We start from the raw sequence: 26,793 nt of genomic DNA on the forward strand, positions 1-26,793 counted from the left end.
TATTCTTGGCAACAGACAGGAGTCAACTATTTTCACAACCTGAGAATAGAACATGCAATTTTTCAGCTCATAATGCTAATTACACAGCGGCAAATGCAAAGTGCCATTGAGACCGATATTCATGAGAGGTCAGAGGCACAATCAGTCTTGCAATGGTTCCAAGGCAAGCTGATGGGTTCATAAACTCATCTACTGTCATACTGTACATTCATTAGATCAGTGTAGGCTCTGACTCACACATCATTTCTATATAATTTTATCAGTGTAATCTTAGCCAAATGCTCAAACGTCAAAGTAACTGTAACTAGCATATAACTTGCAATTCAATAGGTTTGATTTGGTCACACAAGGTAATATAAAAATTAATAATTATGTTTCACATGAGATATCCCGTACTCTACCATTTGCACTTAATTTCATCTCCCATTAACCCCTGTTGCTAATTGTGAATGATGCACCTGTTGAATATTGCAAAGGGCATATTTCTACACTGACAGACAATCAAAAGATAAATTCATATATCTGCATATTCTAGTTATTTATTTCCTTCCTTTCTTGTCACACTTCATGATGGTTGACTAAATATGCAAAGATAAAAAGTTTATCTTGGCAAATTATTCAAAAATAAATATTATGTGTGAAATGACACTAAATTCAGTGAGTGCAGTGAGCTATCATAAGTGAATATGATTATTTCGCATTTTTAATCCAATTCCAAGTCGAGTATACTGTATTGTGTCTTAAGCCGTGTAGTGGTTTGGTGACTTTAGTATGTATATTACATACATACAGCTATGGAAAAAAAGTTTGTTTTGTTTGGAGTTTAGATTAAGTGTGTTGTTTTTTAATAATAAAATATAATGAAAATTTAAAGAACCACAAATTAAGGCTGCTTCTAATGTACATATTGGAATTACATAAATGCTTATGAAATGATTTATGCAATTACCATTTCACCTAATTTTCTCATTTATTCCTTATTATCCAGGGCATGAGTTTATCTCAAGTTATTTTAATTAAGTTTCTTCCAGACCTTTTGCTCACCTGCTTATCCATCCCTTTTCCATTTTTTATTCAACAGTTCCACATGAACTGTTTTTCACAGAGGTCACACTATCTGCATACATGCAGAAGGCAAGATTTTTGTAGTATAAAGAAGGCACATTTGAGTGGTAAATATTTATTTTCTTTTCATGTGTGTCAGCATGTAGTACTGCTAGATTCATACACATTAACTTGGTATTCCAAAACAGGACAAAAGTCAAATTCATCATTCCTGGCAGAATCATTATCCAAACTTATGAATATTGATTTATCACGACTGAACAAAGGAAAAAAAAAGATTCTGAAGTAACATGCAATAATATATCTTACCATTTAGTATAATTAATGACCAATACACAAGAATGATTAAGAATTGTTCCATATCTCCAACTTTTTTAGGGTTAAGTGATTTGCAGGTTTTCCCACCTCTCAACAAACTTTGAATTCTTTACTTTACATTAAGTATTATGCTTTGTGTTTATGCAATAGAATAACGAATCTCTGTGTACCCATGCAGAAATATTCAGTTTTTATGCCACTATAATTTCATTGTGTGACATGATAGATATATTTATTATATAACCTGCATATTTTCCCACTTTTAAAAAAATATAATTCAGCCAAAAATAAAAATAAAAATAAAAATGATGTGATAATAAATTCATCTGGATGACTTTCTTTCTTCTACTGAACAAGATATTTTGAAGAATTATTCAACTGTTTTTGTCCATACAGTAAGTTAACACTGAAACTGACAGAGTTGTAAGATGTAAACTCAGAATTCTGAGGAAAATTGTCATAATTGCGAGAAAAAAATACAAACTGTGAGATATAAACTCAGAACTGCAAGAATAAAAGTTAGAATTGTGAGAGATAAGTTGCAGAATTGTAAAAAAATAAAATAAGTGAATTTTCTCTTTAATTGTTCCCTGCACATTACCATTCTATAGCTGACAACTGCCTTACAGCAGAATTAAATCCATGTTTCATTCTGTTAGTTTGTAAAATCAGTCTGCACTGTGAAAAACCTAGCCCATGTGATTGAGAGTGCACATAATTACCACATGATTAACATTAGAATAAGCCTTGTTGTACAGTATCTCATTGTAGGCAGGAGATGGAAATTAAAACAGACCTTGCGCTTCTGACTGAACCCTCCAAAGGCTCCTCATTCAAACCACTACCTTCTCTCTGCCGTCATTAGCATCCTTGTCTAAAAGCCCATATTTTAAAAATCTAAAATCCTGAATCGTGTTTTGATACAAAAGATAACAGGGCCACAATTACCACTAGGCAATTAGTGTGTTTAATAAAAGATGTGATGTATATCATGCTTAAAATACACTGAAATATGAACCATGTAAGATAAATGGAAAATTGCACTGGACCATTGGAAGACTGGTGGAAATGTTTATATAGTATTTATGAAATTGCAAATATCTGTGAGCCTCTCACACCAGATTATATCTTGAAGTTCTTCTGAGAGCTTTCAGTATGTTTTTGTAAAGTGTGTGGATGGACTATTCAGTGTTACTTAACTGCCTTAGAGGAAAACAGAGATGAAAGTCCATGGCTCTGCTTACCCACCCTTCCCTCTACATCCAAGAGCACATCCCCCTCTCAATGCAGCTACAAGATCACTGATGTTAATCTGTCTAGAAGTCAGCTAGGGGGAACGGTGACATCGCAGCTAAGTGGCAGCAAACCACAGAAATATAAGAACAAGACACATAGGGGTTTTTACAACAGAGGAACTTATTCATGCGGCCATGCATGCATTACTGAGCATACAACACAGTCAGACCTGGATCCTGCATGCATCTATGATTAAAACATTTTACCCAAAATGATCATTCTGTCATTTTACTCACCCTCATGCTGTTCCAAACCTGTAGGGCTGACGTTCTTCTATGGAACGAAAAACTGTGTTTTTTTAATGAATATCTGTGCATCTATTTCCCATGTAATAAAATTGAATTGGCACTGGGTTGTCAAGCTCAAAAATGAGGGAAAATGACATAACATAAATTTTTCATTAAAAAAATAATCAATTCAAGTTCATGGTTTCAATGAAAAAAATATAAGGTGTGTGAATCACTGTAATAATACTTTTTTGTCATTTTGAAGCTCGACAATACAGTCTCCTGCATGATTCATTGCATTTCAAAGTTGAACCTTTTAAGTCTTTGATACCCTTCCTGCCTTTTAATCATTTTAATTGAAAATAACAACTAAGCCTTTCTTGTCAGTGTTTTTTGAAATTCATGAGGCTTTTAATTAACATGCATGCTTTTTATATCACCCTTCCTTCATTATGAATTCTCATGGTTACCTTTTTAAATAATAGCAATTTTGTACATAATTTAAATATACAATAATATCAGCTGTTATATTTTATTGTAAAGGTAGTTAAATATATCTTGTTTAATATAATATAGATTTTCACCATCAGTTATATGGTGACGCATTCTTTTTTTTTAAATAATTGCACAGATAACTTTTATTGCATCATTTGTGGTGATGCATTTTTAAATCTTAAAAAGCTGTTTTGTGACAGCTTACAGTAAATTTAATACAATTACAGTATACGTTAAATCTAATATTATTTCTACAGTAGGGTAACAGGTTAACGTTTTTAATTTTACTTTAAATAAACAAAAGTGACTTTTGTTGCGTAAGCCGCGGCGTTATTAGTTTGAAGCAGTTGTGACCGTTCTCCGACTTGCGCGTGCCCCTAGACAATTACAATACGGCATCTCTCGCGCTGAGCAATGGCTGGCTTCATCGCGGTGCCATAGAAACGCGGTCCCGTGCGCGCTGCTGTGGAGAGCTCATTCTGAGACGAGCTTGCGGAAAGACAAGAACTGGTTTGAGGCAGGAGGTCTCAAAAACTGCACAAAAAAAGCGAGTTGAAGTAGGAATACCAGAAGTGAGAGACACGGTAAAAACGCTTAGCGGTAAGAATTAATGTATATATTTGTATTATCATCAATAAAGTTTTTTTTCCTGTATCAGTGCTTTACGTGCATTGACAGAATCGCATTACCTACAAAGACGCATTATATTGTTTAACTTGACGACTATTTGTGCTTTCTAAAATACATACATTATCATTTTGTTCTTTGTGTATGTTGTTTAATTTGAGAGTTCAAAGTTCCTGCAGCATTGATAGGATTTTCATGCAGGTGTTCAGTTGATTTGCGTTAACACCTCTTCAAGCTACCTCGACTACAGAAGCGAATAGGCTGCCCTGTTTCATAATAGACTAATTAGGGCATAAAACATAACTTTGAGAGAGGGTGGGAGACTTTAATGTCGTTTTCTTCTATTCTAGTTTTTAGCACCTCTTAATAGGCACCATCTGTGGCTGTTTCGTCCCAGGGAAAGTCTTTATGACCTAAGTACTAAGGTTGATGTGTTTTACTGATCTAACAATAGTGTGTTGGTGCTTAAGCTTTGAGCATATTAAACATATGACAGTGAAAAGAAGGTGTTGGTGATGCCCTGGGGCTGCTTAGGACAGAAGCTTCATTTTATACCAGTTGTATGTTCATTCAAGCACAGAGCCTGTGTGCAGACCCAGTGAATGATGGGGTGCTGAAAGAAGGCAGGATGAATGTAGTGTGTAAACACATACATTATCATCCATGCAGTATGCTTTTGTTTTGTGTGTTTAAGCGTATGTTTATGTGCAAGTGCAGTGATCTGCTTCCCTGTGCAGGGGCAGTTCGGTCCATCACGGTTCCTCTCAGCAGGGTGTCTGGAGCCTCTTCCTGCATTGGCAGTTGATCACACTGGAGGTGATAGTGTTAAAGCATTGTTGTCAGCTGCATCTCCCCAAACTGCAATGTAGGCAAATGAAAGATCTAGCTGGCTGTGGTGCATTGCTTATCCTCCCTTAGTATTACACTGACTCACTGTCCCAACCTTTAGGTGATAATGACAGTGCTGCCAGTGCATTAGCCGTCCAAGATAGAATGGCTTGTTATAGTACAAGTGGGAATGGGGGAAACTATCCCAAACTGTGTGTTTAGAGCAGATAGACTCAACATCAGGGGTTGCGTTCAATGCACTGGCGAGAGATACAGAGGCTACAATGATTGCTTGATGAAATTGTTAATAATGGTAGTAGTATTTTATTTGTTGTGATCTACATGAGACGTAATTATGATTTCATGAGACATCTTTTGATGTTAGAGCTAGTAAACTTATTAAAAGGCATTTTTCTGTCATCAAACTATGTAGCAGGGTTTTATTATCAGCTTTACCAATAATGGATGCTTAATATTGGTTGGCTTTTTGCTGACAGGGTTATATCTTTATAGTACCATTGGCGCTGTGTCATCAGTACAGCACTATTGACTTGGTTGAACTATGGCAACCTCAATATGTTTTGTTAAAACCTGTGTGGATTTTTGTTAAAAGCTGCTAGCATCTCATGTTCATTTTTCTTTTTTTCTTGTACAAAGTACACTGCATGTGATGGAAACACTAAGAGACAGTTTTTACCTTTAGGCTTAAGGCTGTAGTCAACTGAAGCTATGGCTACTACTGTGTCACCCCATATTGTTGTCCTCAATTGCTTATCGTAAATGCCTCAATTCACCTTTCAGGGGACCCTCGTTGTTGCCCTTCAGAATTGGTTGGCAGAAGGATTTATGGGTATTTGTGTAGCCAAATACAGGCATTGTCTACTCACATCAACCTATTCTGTGAATGACTGGCCATGTCCATCAAGACCAGTAAGCTAGCTCTTCTCTCGTCTTATCTCTGGCTCACACTCCCCTTTCGCCTGCACAACAAATGCTAATCTAGCCCAGTTTCAACCTAAAGGAAGGGGATGCATGTAATGAGCTATATTTATAAGTATTCTCAGTACACACTTGCTTCTTCTCTCTTCTGTGCTGAACACACATCAGCCTGTGGGGTGCAATGAAGGCGAGGAACATGCTAATAACTTGTTAAAGCTGCAGTGAGATTTTTCTGCTTCGCTTAATTACTAGGAGTATATATTTTTAAATCCAGCACTGCTTAAGACTTTGCTAAATGGTTATTTTTAAAGTTATACTGAGCTGAAGCACAACATCTCTCTTTAAATTTTCCTCACATATTGTTGCACTAGTTGCATACAGATTTCTAATTTAACTACATTTTAATGAGTTACACACATTATGTCAACAACGACCCCCCCCCCCCCAACTCATTAATGTAATAGAAATGGAATGAAATTGAAGATATAGAATAGACATTCACCATATGTATTTTCTAAAGGCATGTTACAGATCTTATTGTGATCAATAAATGTATTTTACATTTATTTATTTTTTTACATTTCATTTTTCCCTTTCTACTTTCTATTCCTGCATTCCGTGCAGTATTTTGTCATTATCCATTTCTCTACCAACAACCAAAAAATATATAAGCTTAAGCATCATATTTTGCATGTCACCAAGTAATGCAGAAACTGGCCTGTGTGTAAAAGTGAAGGGAGCATCAGGAGTTGTCCCAGCAATCACTCCGTTCTGGGAGAAACCCTGCTCTGAGCAATCTTGGAGCAAGAGAAACCCTGCTTCGAGCGATCCTGCAGCGAAAAGAAACACATGCATTTCGACTTTCAAAAAACCTGCTCCTTGCTTCAGGCTAAATCTCACAACTCTCCACACTGTTCACTTAGTCTGGTCTGAAATACAGAACACGGTCCTGCTGAACATAATACATCCCATTGCTGTTATACTAAATGTCAAAAAGTTAGAAGTCTGGAATCCACTGTAAATCACTGTAAGAGAGGTAATCTTATGTTAACCTATGGCCATTACCGCTCAGCAATCAGAGTAATTCCTTGTCTGCAGATTACTGCTAGAGTAGGGCGTGAAAGAAGAGGAATTTGGCCATGGGGGCAAGAGCAGAGGGAAATATTAACGGCAGTTATTTTTATTTAATCCACTCTGATTTAGGATTTTTTACTTTTTTTAAACCTTAACCCACATTTGAATCAAGCATTCAGTGTTATTTCCAGCTTTATATAAAGACTACCAGCTTGTCTGCAGGATGTAAGATCTTATTACTGGCATCCATTTACCCTGCAGTTTACCATGCAGGGAATACTTGGTCCTGCAGTGAATGAAATAAATGAGCAAATCATCGCAACAACTATAAATAGTGTGATTTTAATGAAGCACTTTTGAGATGCTTTATTAAAATGCTTTGTATCTGCATTAGACCTGTGTTTCGATTGCTGATGACAAGCATGCCGTTCTATTCACTGAAGTGGGCTATAGCCTGAGGTTCTCTTTGCCGGCCCTGACCACAGCTGTCACAACCGTATACCACAGGGACTTGTGAATGGCTCCAAGCTAATAGCAGAAGCACATTTAACTAGATTTCACCCTCTCCCCTCCAGAGCTTTGATAGGGCTCAGTAGTACTTGATGGAGCTTACATAGAGTTAGAGGTTGAAAGGAAGTGTTAGGCCTATATAAATCTCTTTTCTAGTTGCATTTGATTTACTTTATATGGCAAATCAATAAGGTAAATAATTGAATGGTTTATTGTTCTGGAAAAAGAGCTGTAATAGATTCTTGGATGTAATTATTATTTAAAATCATAGATTTTTTAAAGAAAGCATTTAGTTCTGCTATTATTCACTTTACCTCATCAAATGTAATGTCATCAGTTTTCTGTTTAAGCTCATTCTCATGGCTGAACAGAACAGTATTTGATGGCAATACCGCTATATCACAAAGCTACTGAAACTGATTGGACAAACATGTTCAGCACTATTTTTATGATTGGATAAAAGTTTGAAGGATAACTGAATAAGGCATTTCTAACAAACCATGACAGATGAAAGCAAATATAGCCTTGGTTTGCAGGTTTGCAGCAGTGACAGCAACACCATCAACAATGGCACTAAACCCTTACTTCTCAAGTAGCAGAGTTAAAATAGGGGTTGGGATATGTCTAATGGACAGGTTTCTATGGATACCAGGTTAGATTTGAAGACACTTAAAGAAAAGTTAAGAAAAAAGCCCTGGAGCTTTGGTTGCTGTCTGCCACTGGAACCAAACAAGCCTTAATTAGATTTATTGGTCACAGGAAATGTTTCACTGGTTTTGTTTCAGCCTCAGCAGGTTAAATAATAATACTTGATCAAATTGGACTCTATTTATACACACACATGAACGCACACACACACACACACACACACACACACACACACACACATACGGAGCCCCGCACATGACATGCAGGAAAAAATAGTAGGCTAAATCGTGTGCACGATTTACTAATTCATTCCCTCAATTTACTAAAACGTGCACACGATTACTATTGCGTTCCCTTGATTTACTATTTCGTTCACTCGATTTATAAATTGTGCGCACAATTTATTAATTCCTTCCCTCGATTTGCTAATTCATGCGCACGATTTAGCAAATCGAGGGAATGCAATAGTAAATCGAGGGAACGCAATAGTAAATCGAGGGAAAGCAATAGTAAATCGAGGGAACGCAATAGTAATCGTGTGCACGTTTTAGTACATTGAGGGAACGAATTAGTAAATTGTGCGCACAATTTATTTTTTCTTGCATGTCATGCGAGGGGCTCCGTACACACACACACACACACACACACACACACAAATAGATTTTGCAATGTATGACTTGTAATATACACAACAAAATTGTGTTCTTTTTAAATGCAATTTCACATTTTAGAGAACTATAGCAATCTAAAGTAATCTTCTAGATTAAATTATGTGGCTACTGTGCACCATTGTAGTTGCCAGTATGCTTTGAATTAGACTTAATGGGGAGAGTAAATGGTTAAAAAATAACAATTGTTTTATGTGTCTTTGAGCAAGATGAGAAATTGGGGAAATTCTATTGTGTTTAATGTTCAGTTTTGTTGGCATTCAGAATTGTTACAGTTACACTGGGCTCAAATTGTGGTGTTAAGTGTAGCTTTTGCTTAGACAGAGAATTTAGAGCATGTTTGTGCTACTTTACTCAAGCAGCATTTAATACTTAGCATTTTGTGTTCCAATGTGCTATCATTAGCCAATAGTTTATTAATTATTAGCTAGTACAATCTTATAATTCAGTGATAAAAATAAAAAACAATTAAAAACTTGACCATTTTGGTCAGGGAACCATATAAAATAATTTTAAAGGCTCCTTAATTGTGTCACTATATTAATGTCAATCCATAACTGGATTCTGTGAAGATATATTTGTGAAACTTTATTCATGTGGAATCAATCTATGTGATTAAAACTTTTAAATTCAGCATTTGATAATCAGTGCAGACAAATCAACTTGTAGTTGATATTATGAAGCTCAACAAGAAGTAAATTAGTTTCTTTTCAAATGTAGAAATTCACCCAATATTAAAGTCATCAGTGCCTACTGCACTTGTTCAACACTACATACACTTGTTCAAATTTCCACAAGAATACTGAGAAGAATGCAGCACTGTTATGTTGTCATTTTGTTTCTGCATATGTTAACACGATCATTCGTATCACTGAAAAGTCTTGGAGATCTTTGGATGATTCCAGCTGGTTCTGTCACGTTCAGTGATACAGGAAACAAGTAGAGGTCCAAGTGCAGGTATGATGTTTTATTGAGGGCAAATCCAAAAGGGTAAACAGTCCAGGCAGGGTCGAAACCAGAGTATCCAAACAACATGAAACAGAACAGAACACACGGAAATGGCAAGACTACGGATATCATCAAACATTTAGACAAGGACTCCGTGACACAGACTCAGACAGACCGGGTATAAATACACAGAAGGATGATGAGGGAACTGGAGACAGGTGGGGAACAATCAATTAACTCAAACAAGGAGGAAGGTGACCAAATAAGGGTACAGGAAGTGATAAGGTGACAGACACCGTGGGAAAGGAGGACACCTAGTGGAAACCCAGGGAACACAACCCAGACACTGTGACAGTAACCCCCCCTCTACGGAGCGGCTCCCAGACGCTCCACGACAGACACAAAACAGAGACCAGGAGGGAGGCGGACAGGTGGAGGCTCAGGGGGAGGGACGGAGGCCCAGACTAACAGAGGGGAACAGGGACAGAAGTGAACACATAAAACAAAAACAACAACATGAAGCTCCCCAGGGCGGAGCGGAAGACCACCACAACCGTGTAGTGAATGCCAGAGTCCTCCAGGGCGGAGCAGAAGACCACCACGTCCGTGTGGTCAGAGCGGAAGCCCCCCAGGGCGGAGCAGAGGACCACCACGTCCTCGTGGTCGACGCCAGAGTCCCCCAGGGCGGAGCAGATGACCACCACGTCCTCGTGGTCGACGTCAGAGTCCCCCAGGGCGGAGCAGATGACCACCACGCCCCTGTGGTCGACGTCAGAGTCCCCCAGGGCGGAGCAGATGACCACCACGCCCCTGTGGTCGACGTCAGAGTCCCCCAGGGCGGAGCAGATGACCACCACGCCCCTGTGGTCGACGTCAGAGTCCCCCAGGGCGGAGCAGATGACCACCACGCCCCTGTGGTCGACGTCAGAGTCCCCCAGGGCGGAGCAGATGACCACCACGCCCCTGTGGTCGACGTCAGAGTCCCCCAGGGCGGAGCAGATGACCACCACGCCCCTGTGGTCGACGTCGGAGTCCAACAGGGCCGAGCAGCAGACCACCCAGTGACTTGACTTGACTCTGAAAGTTCAACGGTGACCCGCCTTGTCTCTGGAGGGTCAGCGGTGACTGGACCTGACTCGACTCTGGAGGGTCAGCGGTGACTGGACCTGACTCGACTCTGGAGGGTCCACTGGGACCTGACTCGACTCTGGAGGGTCCACTGGGACCTGACTCGACTCTGGAGGGTCCACTGGGACCTGACTCGACTCTGGAGGGTCCACTGGGCACCTGACTCGACTCTGGAGGGTCAATGGGCACCTGACTCGACTCTGGACTGCCTGTGGAGAAGTGAGACGGCTCGGCTTCGGGCACCGCCTCCGGAACGGCATCGGTCACCGCCTCTGGAACGGCATCGGTCACCGCCTCTGCCTCCGGAACGGCATCGGTCACCGCCTCTGCCTCCGGAACGGCATCGGTCACCGCCTCTGCCTCCGGAACGGCATCGGTCACCGCCTCTGCCTCCGGAACGGCATCGGTCACCGCCTCTGCCTCCGGAACGGCATCGGTCACCGCCTCTGCCTCCGGAACGGCATCGGTCACCGCCTCTGCCTCCGGAACGGCATCGGTCACCGCCTCTGCCTCCGGAACGGCATCGGTCACCGCCTCTGCCTCCGGAACGGCATCGGTCACCGCCTCTGCCTCCGGAACGGCATCGGTCACCGCCTCTGCCTCCGGAACGGCATCGGTCACCGCCTCTGCCTCCGGAACGGCATCGGGCACCGCCTCGGCCTCCGGAACGGCATCGGGCACCGCCTCGGCCTCCGGAACGGCATCGGGCACCGCCTCGGCATCGGTCACCGCCTCGGCATCGGTCACCGCCACGGCCTCCGGAACAGCATCGGTCACCGCCTCGGCCTCCGGAACAGCATCGGTCACCGCCTCGGCCTCCGGAACAGCATCGGGCACCGCCTCGGCCTCCGGAACAGCATCGGGCACCGCCTCGGGGATGGCGACAGCCTGCTCGGGAACGTCCTCCTGGACGGCAGCGGCCCGCTCGGGAACGTCCTCCTGGACGGCAGCGCCCTGCTCGGGAACGTTCTCCGGACTTTGAGGAATGGTAGGCGCCTGTCTCCTCTTCCTCCGCCCTCTATGATGGTGAGTCGGTGGCACCTTGTCTTGAGACTCAGGCGTTGAGTCGGCCATCTTGTGCTGTGGCTCTGGGCTGGTAGCCATCTTGTGCTGTGGCTCTGGGCTGGCAGCCATCTTGTGCTGTGGCTCTGGGCTGGCAGCCATCTTGTGCTGTGGCTCTGGGCTGGCAGCCATCTTGTGCTGTGGCTCTGGGCTGGCAGCCATCTTGTGCTGTGGCGCTGGGCTGGCGGCCATTTTGTGCTGTGGCTCTAGCTCAGCAACCATGACGTTAACCGTCTTGGGAACCTCTAAGATCCTTGATAGCATCTCGAAGTAATCGAGAAGGGTCTCAGCGGCCATCCTGGGCGTTGGTGCTGAGCTGGCAGCCATCTTGCCCTGTGGGGTGAGGCTGGCTTCCATCTTGCCTCGTGGTGCAGGGTTGGTGGTCATGCACCGCAGCGGCGCTGGGTTGGCGGCCATCTTGTGCTGAATTTCCTCTCGCCCACCTCCTCCTCGGTGACCTCCCCTGGTCCCGCGAAACACAACCAGGCGGGTTCCCTCAAACCGACTATCTCTCTCCCGCTCGGTGGCTGGGGAAGAAGCGTTAGTCGACATACTGCTGGATCTCAAGGTTTTGACGGAGTCCTTCTGTCACGTTCGGTGATACAGGAAACAAGTAGAGGTCCAAGTGCAGGTATGATGTTTTATTGAGGGCAAATCCAAAAGGGTAAACAGTCCAGGCAGGGTCGAAACCAGAGTATCCAAACAACATGAAACAGAACAGAACACACGGAAATGGCAAGACTACGGATATCATCAAACATTTAGACAAGGACTCTGTGACACAGACTCAGACAGACCAGGTATAAATACACAGAAGGATGATGAGGGAACTGGAGACAGGTGGGGAACAATCAATTAACTCAAACAAGGAGGAAGGTGACCAAATAAGGGTACAGGAAGTGATAAGGTGACAGACACCGTGGGAAAGGAGGACACCTAGTGGAAACCCAGGGAACACAACCTAGACACTGTGACAGGTTCTTGTTGATGTTAATGCACTCCGGCTTCTTTGAGGTAAAGCTGTCAAAGTGTAAACAATGTAATGGTTGTGTAACCTTGTATCACACCCATTAATATTTCATTTGTGGCAGAAAAGAGTCTGACTGTCTGAGAGGCTAATAGATTTCTTATCTGCATATCTGGTCTGATGAGGGTCCAAGTCATATCATCATTGAAATTGATAGCATTATTATTTTGTGATGGTTAAAGCATTAGAATTATAAACAATACATACTTCACACAAAATACAGAAGGGTAAAAACTGGACAGTTTAAGGAATAATAAACCATCCGAGATGTAGATGAGTTTCATTGGAACAAATTTGGAGAAATTTAGCATTACATAACTTACTCACCAATGGATCCTCTGCAGTGAATGTGTGCCATCAGAATCAGTGTCCAAACAACTGATAGAAAATTGATTCCAGTCCATTAATTCATGTCTTGTGAAGCCAAAAGCTGCATGTTTGTAATAAACCAATCCAAAAATATGCACAGATCATGCACTGTTTACAAGCAATACAGTCCAAAATATTTGTAAACAAATATTTTGATTTGAATGTGAGAAGACAACGGGGATGGACTGATGGATACAGGAGGAAGAGTTATTATATATTATGGCCAGATGTGACTGTTTAAAGTTAAAATGTCTTAATGATGGATTTGTCTCTTACAACACAGCCTTTTGCTTCACTAGATGTTACTTGATAGTCTGAAGTTGTGTGGATTACATGTGGATTGTTGTGATGCTTTTATCAGTTGTTTGGACACTCATTCTGATGGCACCCATTCACTGCAGAGGATCCCCCTGCAAGTGATGGTAAATTGCTCCAAATCTTTTCTGATGAAGAAACAATCTCATTCACATCTTGGGGGGCCTGAGGATGAGTCAGTTTTTAGCAAATTGAAATTTTTGACTGGGCAGTTAAAATCATTATGTTTTAAGTTCTAATAGCTATATAGCTCAAAAACAATTACAGCATTATATAATATTTAAAGGAATTGTGTGGTTTATCTTAACAGAACTTGTGCTGAGAACACTATTGCGTTTAAAAACAAAATTATAAATAATAAAAAGAGTTTTGCTGATATAAAGTCCTGATAATGATAACGTTGGTCCTGCTGTTTAATTTTCTTATTAAAGACAAGACCTATGTATACGAGAGCAACCAACTATGTGCAGATTGATTGTCACTGGTGAATTTGCTCTGTGATGAGTGTACAGAAATCAGAACACATCTGCAATTAAGTGATGAATTATTACATTTTAATCTCAGAGCGTGTGGTGTACGTTTATAATTTTCTTCCACAAAGCCTCCCAAGTGGCCAGTTTTCCACATTTATTGGCACATTAATTATTTTGTCAAGTTGTTTATGTGCTCCCACAGTCCCCCATTTGGAGAAGCGAATAACTGTGAGAGTGTGATTGAAAGGAGAATGTACATCGGTGCGGCACCTGTTTGTTTTCTTGGTTGCCAGCCAAGTGCTCCATCCCTGAGAGGCACGCACTCCAACGTATTTGTAATAATCATTATATCAGCATTTTTTTCATCCACTCAGATAATAAAATTGTTGTTATTGAGCAGGAATAAAAAAATGACCCGCTCTTCTTGTATCAAGAAGTAGGTCTATGTAATTACATTTAGCTCATTTGCAATTCCATCTGAAAGGGGGTGAACTTTATTGTTAATTCTGTCTACATGATGGTGGTGGGAAGTTACTGTGGTCTGACGATTTATTCATTACCCTGTGATATTCACAGAGATGGGTTTAAAAGGCATAAGAACCAATTGCCATCCCTATAAAAAGGCAAACAGCCTCATCAGATGGAGCATTACACTCACTGAATGATCATTTCTACAACTATGTTGGAAGTTTGTCTTCTCAGCATGTGCTGATTAATATTTATGTGAGTGCTCTGTAATGATTGTCCAGGAAGTGTGCAGCAGTCGTGCAATGATCAGGACATTTGTTTTAATACCTTCACCACAGGCTAAAGCAAAGAGACAAATCATTAGTTGAAATATGCTGTTTTAGTAAACCAATGAATGCTGTTGTCAAGTTTTGCAGTGATTCAAAAAGAGGCTTAGCTTCTACGCGTTCCCTTTGATGTATAAGCGGCTCTTTTTTATCTCATTTTTAAAGTTCTGCTTGCTGTTGCTGATTTTATAAGGCAGGGCTCAACAAAATAGACTGCCCGCTGACCCAGGGCCATTGTGAAAGGGTTTCAAAAGTAGTTGATGAAATGGTTACATATCCTTTTAAGTCAATGCTGCATTTCCACTGGAAATTTTCTTTATATACACCTTGAAATTGTAAACATTTGGTTTCATGTTATGTATTTTACATTTTTGTCGCAAATTCTGCTGAATTGCCACCAGGTTTTATCTAGCTCGGGTGTCAAGGGCTTTAGCAAACTTCCAAGGGTGCTGTAGATTAACTTAAAGGGGACATTGGATGCCCATTTTCCACAGGTTGGCATGATTCTTAGGGTCTTCATGAAATGTCTGCAGAATACTTTAGTTAACATTTCTCAATGATTGTGTAAAACAACAACCTATTTACCTTGTCAAAAACAGCTCTATTCACAGGGACCTGTTTCGGTGCATGTCTCTTTAAATGATAATAAACTACTGCTAACTCCTTCCATCTCTTACATTTTTTTGTGTATTTTGTGGCACATTACCATCAAAAACCATACTAACCCAATGCATCCTCAGTGGCTCTGATGTCAGGAGAAAATAAAAACTCTTATTTTCACTTTTACATCGAACTACAAAACACCCGCATTTCTTACAAGACATTGTTGTTGCTACAGCTGCTCTAGTGCAGAGAAAATGGTGGACAGTGTACATCTGGCTGAGGGTAGAAATATGCTAATACGGGACAGTCCATCAGTGGTTGTGGGCGGGGCCTAAACAGTATGATGTCATACTGCTCAGAAAATCGTAGGGTGGTTGTGTCCACACTGCTAAGACATTTATATGCAAACAATTTATATGAATTTTGCATCCAATGTTTCCTTTAAAAAAGAAATTATTATTATTAATGTAATTATTTTACCTTAACTAACAATTTAACTTAAATTATCTGCAAATTAAACAAAAAAATATTTCCCCCGTCAAAAATAAAAAAAGAAACTTCTGTAATAGCAAAATAAATTTTGTTTAATTTACCTTTATTGAGACACCCAATTTCTGCTAATAATATTTGCTATTTATTAGGGGTGTAACGGTACGTGTATTCGTACCGGAACGTTTCGGTACAGGGCTTTCGATATAAAGCCTACTGATAAAGGACACCGTCAACAGTATTGACGGCAAAATAGACTATGTTTGACAGGTGCAATATGCCAGTGTGTCACCGGCTTAAGGTTTTTAAAAGGCATCACGCGAGTGTGAACATCACTACAACTAGGAAAAAAATGATTGTAATTCAAACGCGTCGGCATCCTGTCGGCATTTAAACAGACCTTTGCTCTTAATTACGATCGGTACAACGCAATAACGAAATCTGAGCAGGTCTAAAAACTGAAACTGTTGATGCTGCAACTTTACACTTTGGAAAAGTTATATATATTTTTAAATATGAGCAGGCCTACAAGCTGGGATTGGTAATGCTCCACTGTAATCATAGTTATTTATTTATATTTTTCATTATATTTTATTATATGATATTGGTTTGAGACTGAGAGTATTTTATTTAGTGGAGAACTTTGCAGCAGTATTTTATTTCTTATTCTTTTTTTACTTTATATATATATTTTATTAAAAAGTATTTAAAAAAGTGTAAAAATAAAAAAAATAAAAAGTTTATTGTAATAAACAACCTGCAGTTTAATGTTTGCATTTCTTTCCCTTACCGTACCTAAAATGAACCGAACCGTGACTTTAAAACCGAAGTACGTACCGAACCGTGATTTTTGCGTACCGTTACACCCCTACTATTTATATATTTTTATTTTTCTAATTAGATATGTAAAAACAAGTTCTAGTTCTAGTCAAAATGTTCAAGTCAAATATAAAGTTATAGTTTTTGTTCCAATCAAAAAGGATGAAAACAGCAGAAGAAATGTACACAGTGTACACTGATTTGAACCAGTTTTAGTACACTTTTTAATTGTGTAACTGAAACATTGATTAAAATCTAGAAGTCCATTTGTTAAGTCCATTTGTTATGTGCATTTTTTACAATGTCCACTTCTGTCCATGTTGTATCTTCTGTCCAGACGTTTCCTTCAATCTCCTGCTGCTTGTATTTGTGGTGTGTGGTTTGGCCCTGCTGGGAGTCATAAGTGTCGCCACCTGGAAACTGTGCTGGGTGCCCTGGCGCAGCAAAGTGATTTCCTCTAGCGCCACTGCCCTTGCCCCTACTTGGCCAGAGAGGCACCAACACAGAGAAGAAGGTCACGGTGACTACTACCCAACCCTCAGAGACATTATGGCAACAGACAAGCTGAAGGATCCTGGGAACTTTCTGGAGGCGGCAGTGAAGATTAGTCATACATCGCCAGATATCCCCGCAGACGTGCAGCTGTCCATGAAGGATCATCTGCTGAGACGTACGCGTATCTCACGGCAAACAACCGAGCCAGCCTCCTCTAACAGGTCAGTGTTCTGGAAGAATGAAAAAATGTTTGTGTCTGAAGACCTTCATATAGGTCATCATAGTTACATTATAGTACTGTATATACAAAGCCATTATGAGGTTAGTTCCAGTCATTCCTAATCATGTTATTACTTAGGAAATCTTGTAAATGTCAGACAGAATTAGACCTGAAGTAGGACTCTGGGTTTTACTGACTAAAATGAAGGTCAGATGATGGAAAAGCATGCTACGTCCAGAGTAGAAACATATTTTGTGGGAACCCTGCAGCAAATCCAGAATTATCAGCATCAATTTGCATTCGATCATGTGTTATAATTCAAATGTAGATTAACACCTGGTGTGTCTTTTGTGAAAGACCCACCACATCAGATCAGGATGATTCAGTAGCCAAATTTTGTTTTGCCAGGCATAGTTCCTTCAAAAAGCACCTTCCAAGGCAGATGCACCATGTGACCAGTCTGGACCGTGGAAGTGAATTTTTAGATGTGGAGGACCATCCCACCTGCACCGCTGCCTCTCTTGGTCGCATCCAACCGGAACTTTACAAACAGAGCATGATGGATGCTGAGGAGTCATCTAAGAATGGCACTGCCAAAACATGCGGCAAGATCAACTTCTCCCTAAAGTACGATTACGAGGGAGCGCTCCTCCTCGTTACCATCCTCAAGGCGTTCGACCTACCCGCGAAGGATTTGTGCGGCAGCTCCGATCCTTATGTCAAGATCTACCTGCTCCCAGACCGTAAGCGTAAATTCCAAACTCGTGTGCACCGCAAGACACTCAATCCCACATTTGATGAGACTTTTCAGTTTCCGGTGCCATATGAGGAGCTGGGGTCCAGAAAGCTCCACTTGAGCGTCTTTGACTTTGACCGCTTCTCAAGGCACGACATGATTGGCGAGGTGATACTGGAAAACCTTTTTGAAGTTTCAGACCTGTCCCGGGAGACATCTATCTGGAAGGACATCCAGTATGCCACTAGCGTAAGACACTTTATCATCTTTACTACTCAGTGAGTCCAGACCCCACTGGTGATTCATCACATTAATGTGGCTTATGTCACATTAATATCACCCTAATGATTTGGTTTTCTAGTATAGGAATCCACTTGTATTTAGTATTTTTCTGAAAACACAAAGAATGAATAATTAGATGATTTGTAGACATAATTTCCTATGGGGTGTGAAATTGTCATTTGAAACTGTAATTACCAAACATGATAAATTGTACAATGTACATATATTAAGTTCTAAAAACATTGAGACCAAAAATGATTGACTTATTATATGACACTACTGCAATAATCTGCAATAATCTCAGCTGTCTTAAAGGGATAGTTCACCCAAAATATGAAACGTCTCTCAACCTCTATAACTTACTTTCTTCTGTGGAATATAAAATAAATATTTTCAATAATGTCTCAACTACTTGTCCATAAAATGATAGACATTTGTGTCGAAAACAAAATTAGTGCCCTTTTACTTTCATTGTATGGACAAAAACCCATCTCCTTTCTATTATAAAATATCCATAGGATCCAGGACAGAAGTGACATTTTGTGTTTAACTTTCACTTTAATTTTCAATCTAATAATTTAACTTGTTTTATTGTGAATGAATTTTGTTTATTGCCAATTTCAGGATTATTTTCTGTGCAGATTTTTTGGTATCTGGTTAAGGCAGAGACGCTCAGTGCCCTGCAAGACTATTTATCATTTTGCTTTTCTAAGCAACTTACATCATAATAATGTGGTGCACATTCTGATTTTTTTGTTGCATCAGTACATGAGCTCCTCTTACTACTACATGTTAGTGAGTGTAGTGTTTTGAGTTCCAGGTTTGTATCTCTTCTACACAGTAGGGGGATTCTGGCATAGACAATTATTGTCGCCTAGGGTTCTCCAGGGTAAAGCTCTTGGATCCACACTTAACTTCTGTATCACTCACCCGCAGCAGTTTGATAGAATTGTGCAGCACACTTTCAGTTCCACCCGACTATCTCACTGAAATTGAACTTTTCCAAGCAACTTTCTGAAGCTTGTCTGGTCTCACCAAGGACGACATTTGAATCGAGACAGCCACTGCTTCTAAATTTGACACATGTTACTGTAGCTATTTACTACCTCTCCAAATCATGTACATGTACATACTGTACAGTTTAATATATAAAACTGAGAAAACAAATTAAATGTCCATAATCAATTCTTGGAATGGAAAAGAATGTAATCCCTGCACAGTGATGAATGTCACTGATCACTAATACATCAGCCATCTTGCTGAGTGACTCGCAAAATTATTATTTGCTCACCGTAAAATCATTATAAATACTAATATAACTATATTAGTCAATATTGCTATTAATGCCAACATTATCTACTAGATTTTGAGCATCTCCATTTGACTCTGCAGGAGAGTGTGGATCTGGGAGAGATAATGTTCTCTCTCTGCTACTTGCCAACTGCAGGGAGGCTTACACTTACTGTCATCAAATGTAGGAACCTCAAAGCCATGGATATTACCGGTTATTCAGGTATGATGCTTTCCTTAATTTCTCTGTGTCTTTTTATTTTCTTGCATCTGTCTGCTTGGCTACATCTTCCTGTTTATTTATTTGGACAGTCACATTTTTCATTGTCAGCAAGCAAATTACAAGTCCTTTAGTCAGACATATTCAGACCATGAAAGACAAGAAGAAAGATACGTTGAGAAATTGTGTCACACCTCCCTGCTCTGTTGGCAGATCCGTATGTGAAGGTGTCACTGATTTGTGATGGGAGACGCTTGAAAAAGAAGAAAACTTCCATAAAAAAGAACACGCTGAATCCAGCATATAATGAGGCTATTATCTTTGACATTCCACCAGAGAATATGGATCAAGTCAGCTTACACATATCAGTTATGGACTACGATCTGTGAGTATTATTCAATCTGTGATATTTTCGCTCTACAAATATTATGTTGTGCATGCTCTTCATAATCTATTCTTCATTCTCCTGCTGTATAGAGTGGGACACAATGAGATCATTGGAGTCTGTCGTGTAGGGAGCCATGCCGAGGGCCTTGGGAGAGACCACTGGAATGAGATGCTCGCTTACCCTCGAAAACCCATCGCTCACTGGCACCCGCTCTTAGAGCCCAAGAAGTCTGAGAAGGAGGTGAATGTCTCTCCTTAAAAGTTTTCAGAGTGGAAAATATATTTTGATTTCAATATTTTCATCTCTCCATCTCTTTTTCAGTGGAAGACTCGTACCGCAAGCTTTGACAGTCAGGGATCTTGCCCATCTCCCAGACTCCCCTCCAGTCCATAAGGACTAGATGGCCTCTCCTTATGTCTTTAAGCCAAGTGTCTCCCAGGGAGTGATAGTGAGATCCAAGATATGTCCTTAAAGAACGTGTGACACAACTTATGTCTGTGTGTACATGTATGATGGAGCAGGAAGAAAGAGGGTGCCGTCCAAACTTTTCCAAGTGCATCTAAGCCTAGCTGAGTTTTAGTTTTTTGTGTGTTTGGATTGAAGTGTTGCTTTCTAATGTTGGGTAAATCCACAAGCTACCCAAAGAGGTTGAACGATACACTTTAAGATGAGCAAATCAGAAGACTAAAAAGGTGTTAATGAATATTGTATAATTGGTAGATATATGTTATAATTTAATTGACATTATAATGATATGAATATATAGTTTATCATATATATTTAGCCTTAATGTCCTTCCTTTTTTTTTTTTTTGTCTTCTTTGAAAATAAAATACAAGTGTTAAGAGATTTTTATGATTGGAGAGATATGTTAAGAAGACCTCAATATTTTCAACCTATTGAGATATTTTAACCTAAATGTTTATTGTTTATAGAGCAGAGATATTCCATTTATCTTTATTTTGTTTGTGAAGTAGTGAAACTGTTCTGCCACCAAAAGCGCCAATGCCAAGAATAATTTGTATCCTGTCTACAAATGCTTTGTCTGTATTTAAATGTTTAAGTTGCTGATTGTTCTAGGAGTATTTTGTATAAATAAATAATTTTCCATCATTCTCTTTGATCAAGTTCACCTCAGTTAAATGCAGCCATGCACAGCTATGTCTATAATGTACAGTCATCATAATTTCACCATACAGTAATTGTAGCTTCCAAAGTAAAACTATAATGAATGCCAAGAACTGTGTTTTAGATCTAAAGGATGCAAAAAATCCTTGGCTTTCTAAAGACTTGAAATAATATCATTATGTACAGTTAATTAGAAGCACTGTTATACGAAGACCAATTTTGTATTTTAAATAAAATGTGATAAATGTTGTTCTGTATTTTTCCAGTTACCGTTGAGGTGTTTTCTCTTCAGATAACATTATATATTTTGTTGGCTGGCCTGGCTGCAACTCATTATATAAATAATCAGTGGAATTGGTGTTTCTGTATGAAATGCCTGATTCAGAGCCACTTTCCAATTTTATATTGAGACTTTGTATTTGTAATGTACAGCTATCCCCTTGTACTTGAAAGGTGTGATTAAAATTCCTTGCTTCTATCTGTTTTGTTTTTAATTTCATTCCTTGTTAAAAGGAGAGTTCACCCAAAAGTGAAAATTACCATGTTCATTACCATGATTTACTCACCCTCGAGCCATCCTAGGTATATATGACTCTCTTCTTTCAGAGGAATACATTTGGAGTTATATAAGAAAATGTCCTGGCTCTTCCAAGATTTTCAAGTATAGGTCTCTGCAGGGAAGTAATGGGAGTTACCAGATCAGGGTGTTTTTACACCATGATACCTGATTGGTTGACGTCATAGTGACGTTAGGTTTAGGGGTGGGGCTGGGTAAGGGGGATCATTCAGATTGCATGAGTTAGAAACACCCAGCAGTTTGAAAACACCCACAAGGTGATAAACGCCCAATTTTGCTCTGCAGAGACCTAAGTCTCAGGATTTTTAATGGCAGTGATCGGTGGTCAAGATTTTGAAACAATATAAAGGTCATCCATTCATTAAAAGTACTCCACGTGGCTTTGGGGGTATACTCAGGGCCGTATTAAGACAGTGTGGTGCCCCTGGGCACTATACCTAAAAAAACAACCCCCCCCCCACCCCCCATCAGACATAATTAAGGTGATTTCTTAAATGTAATTTGAGCCTGTCCTCCAACAAAAAATTACCATATAGGTCGTTTGTGCAAGCATTTATTACGACCTATATTTACGTTTTACAGTTAAGCACCCTCTAGCGGGCGTAAAAATAATGACAGGATCTTGTTGCGTCTGTCGTCATGAAATGACGTATAACGTCATTACCAATCAAAACGCACGTTTATTTAAATGCAATGTGTGGGCTTTTTACACCGATCTCACAGTATTTCCTACATATTTTACTAGGTGGCTTATTCGTTCGAATGACCACACCTAACCCCACCCCTAAACCTAACCCTCACAGAAATCATGATAAATTATGATTTATTGAGCATATACATTTTTGTACGTCTGTTCCCTGGGATCGAACCCATGATAGCATGATTATATATCAACTTATAACGCAATAATCTACCAACTGAGCTACACGAAACGCAAACCAGAGTGCAAATAAAAGAGCATAAAACATTAATATGAAAACGACCTTTTGCCGATAGGGGCGCAATAGTGGTATATGCTCTGATGGGTTGTATTTCAGGGATTTGGACAAACGACCTACACGAGCGTATTGGTTGGAGGACAGGTTGTGTAATTTATTAACTTGTCCAACTACATACATGTAGGCATATGAGCAGTGAGCACTATATTCAAATGTCTCAATTCAAAATGTACATCAAATCATTGACAGCGTCAATTCACGTTTGCCCAAAAATAATAATAAATCAGGTTTTTTACCTTTAGCAGAACTGCTTCTTCCTTGATTTTGCACAAGCAAATGTGTCAACTACATCCCCAAATTTTATTTCCTTGACCAAGTACGATTCTAGGGATACACGATCATGATTTTTCATGGCCGATTCCGATTTTTTACATGCAAACTGGTCGATTCCGATACCGATTTCCGATTTTTTTTTTTTATCTTTAAGCAACAAACAAGAAAGAAGGAAAGTGTTCATAAACCAGATGTTTATTTGGTATTTAATAGGCCAAGCTGGCTTTTGTCCATTTAAAATAATTACCATAACAATCTGAAATTAATGGGAGTAACTGCACAGTAAGTAGCCTACATTCAAAACAAACATAGATTGTACAGACATCAGCATTTAGCTTTAGCTTTTGAATTGGGTTGAAACTACATAGAACTGGCCTTAAATTAAAAGATTAACTGTAACCATGTGAAATTAAAGGCAACAACTGCATAGTTCTACAGTCCAAACACCACAATCAACACACATTCAATAAGATGTTACTTAATCAGCATTCAGTATTTGTTTTAGTTTTAAAATTTGGTTAAAAAAAAAAAAGCTTTACCAGTGAGAATAAAAAAGTATGCTATATAAATAAATTATTCCAAAATGTTAAAATCAAATAATGTTGGTGCGAATAAAACAAAAATGCAAAGTGTTTCATTCGTCCAATTAAAAAAAAATAAAAAATAGGGTAATGATTCACATCTATATTTTTTTACTTGAGCCAATGAAATATAAATAACTATTGTCTCAAGTTAAAAAATATAGATGTGAATCATTACCCTAAAATGGTTTAATTGGATGGATGAAACACTTTTTTTCAGTGTGCTACAGCGGGTGATTTTTAAATCAATGTAATTTTAAGGTAAAATAAAAATAATCATCTTATACAGAACTGACGTTTACTTCTGGCTTTTCAAACGTATATGCAAGTTCTACTTCACAAAAAAAAAAAAAAAAAAAAAATTCAGTTTTGTAATGGTTTAGTCCGTTTGGTTTCTCATCCAATACGCGAGAAGTTGATCTGAACATCCCTTCACTGTCTCCGCGTGTGACGGTTTCAACGCCAACAACATAAACAAACGTTACTGCGCATGCGCGCTTTTGTGGACCTAACTTAACTTCCGGTAGACTTCCAAATAGAATCAAAAACAGCCAAGTCCCTCTAGAATAGATATTTTTTGATAACAAACAAAATATGTTTGTTGCGTGGATCAGGCGGACTTAATGAAAATGCAAATTCATTCTTTGCCAGCAGAGAAATAGAGGAGAAATAGAGGTTTCCCCAGTAACAGCTGTAAACAAAGCAGAGCTGGTATGCTCACACGCTGTTTTATCAGGCATATAACATGGAAGTCTTCCTTCAGAAATACAGCGATATAAAAACACCAGTGCCTCGCTTTGATATTAAAACATATAAATGTAAGGAATTATTATTATTAAACGTGCAGTACGTAACGTTACTCATGTTTATTCAACGAAGCCTTTTTGAAAATCGATCAGTTTTAAAATTGTGGCGAGTCTCCAAAAATAAATAAATGTATGGGAAACACATCCCGCAGCACAACCACCTGAGCCCAACTGATGAGTCTACTCATCACCTTGACTTTAACTGCGTTTGTAGAAGGCATTGCAGCCAGTCCGATATACACAACACAGAACGGAAGTTAATTTAGGGCCAGGCGCGTGCGCCCGATGAAACCGTCTATAGCCTACAGTATGCTCGTGCAGCTTCAGTGAGCTGGAAAGGCTCTTATTTGTGCATCAGTACAACAACTGCTGATCGCTTCCTGTATCTGTGCCTCAGACGTGTAGCTCTGCACTTCCAGTGCTGTACAGCTTACCGTGTCCTGCACACAGATTTTGAAATACTTGCACACAAATGACATAGCGAATGATTACAATGTAGTCTGTGCACGCGAGCGCACTTCCGGAAAAATCGTCCGAAAAAGGACCAAAAACCGGCCGATTGCCGATCGCGTATTTTAAGCAAAAACCGTCCGGTTCCGATTTATGGCCGGTCAACTGGTGCATCAATGGATAGCAGGGAGAGTGCAGTCAATCGCTTCTGTGTCATTGTTGTCCTGAGCTCATTCTTTACTCGTTTAAAAAAAACTTTCGATCCCTGGAACATTTTGAATTGTAGCTAAACGTCTAGCGTCCTTGTCTTTCTTTAACTTTCTTTTTGCAAAACCACTCAATTGACGTCTGTCCATTTTGATTCATTTTCTGTAGCCGTTAAAAAAAATGACACATTTGCGAGTACTTGTTGTGGACCAACTCAACTCTGACAGATTGGGGAAGGAAGGGGGGGACTGATAGTGGTCATGTAATCTTTATTTATTTATCATTTATTATTATTATTGTTGTTGTTAAGTTAGTGTTCATAAACAAGTTATGTATGGTCTTTGAAGAATTTCAAGTTAATAATTAAACAATTTCAGACAAATATTTTTAAAGCTTGTGTCATGTGGTGCCCCCCTAGTTGTTGTGAATGGTTGGTGCCCCTTGGCACTGGCCCAAGTGCCCTACTAGTAGATCTGAGACTACTAACCACCTTCTGAAATGAATTGATGTGTTTTTGTAAGAAAAATATCATAAACCATCTATATCAGGGGTGCCCAACCCTGCTCCTGACGATCGACTGTCCTGCAAAGTTTGGCTCCAACCCTAATTAAACACACCTGCCTTTAATTAACCTGAAGACCTTAATTAGTTGCTTCAGGTGTGTTTGATTAGGATTGGAGCTAAACTTTGCAGGACAGTCAATCGCCAGGAGCAGGGTTGGGCACCCCTGATCTACGTATATAAACCAGGGGTGGCGAACTCTGCAGACCTGCAGAATTCAGCTCCAACCCTAATTAAAATTCACCTGCCAGTAGATTTCTAATAACCCTTCAGTCCTTGATTAGCTTGTTCGGGTGTGTTTGGTTAGGGTTGAAACAAAACTCTACAGGGCTGCGGTTCTCCAGGACCAACGTTCGCCACCCCTGATATAAACAGTGTTGGGGAAAGTTACTTTTAAAAGTAATGTCTTACAATATTGCGTTACTCCCTAAAAAAGTAACTAAATACGTTACTTAGTTACTTTTTATGGAAAGTAATGTGTTACATTACTTTTGCGTTACTTTCACGTTACTTTTTAAATATGAGCAGGGCTTGATTGTTTTTAATATAAGAAGTTCTACTTATAGCAAATGTAAAAGCCCTTTCACACCAAAAAGTGTAATGAATAAACCTCAGGCTGAAGGAAAAGTAAATTCACGTCTGTACAGTAGAACACAGGAGAAGAAGGTTCAACACTCTTTAGCAATAAAAAAAAAACAATGAAGCACAATTGTTAGTTTATCTAAAGTCATTTTTTAATACTGGATCATTAAAGGTCAGCAGCAAAGACACTGTTAATAAAATGGGAATAGATACATTTGTGTTATTTAATATATTTAGTTATTGCAGGTTTGCGTCATATTCTGAGTTTGCATTTCACT

At 39.5% G+C, this 26,793-nt stretch overlaps 1 protein-coding gene across 1 annotated transcript in view; it reads left to right on the top strand.

Moving 5' to 3' along the window:
* Positions 1-21,958, top strand: part of LOC132119483 (synaptotagmin-6-like) — a 28,375-nt gene extending 6,417 nt beyond the window's left edge. Inside the window, exons 2-7 of the mRNA XM_059529509.1 lie at positions 17,060-17,438; positions 17,846-18,422; positions 19,848-19,968; positions 20,179-20,350; positions 20,443-20,593; positions 20,675-21,958. Coding sequence (XP_059385492.1) covers positions 17,060-17,438; positions 17,846-18,422; positions 19,848-19,968; positions 20,179-20,350; positions 20,443-20,593; positions 20,675-20,746 — 1,472 coding nt within the window. The 3' untranslated portion in view covers positions 20,747-21,958. The remainder of the gene's footprint in view (positions 1-17,059; positions 17,439-17,845; positions 18,423-19,847; positions 19,969-20,178; positions 20,351-20,442; positions 20,594-20,674) is intronic.
* The last annotated feature ends 4,835 nt before the right edge of the window (positions 21,959-26,793 follow it).

This window comes from Carassius carassius, chromosome 38 (assembly GCF_963082965.1).
Source record: "Carassius carassius chromosome 38, fCarCar2.1, whole genome shotgun sequence".
Taxonomy (NCBI): domain Eukaryota; kingdom Metazoa; phylum Chordata; class Actinopteri; order Cypriniformes; family Cyprinidae; genus Carassius; species Carassius carassius.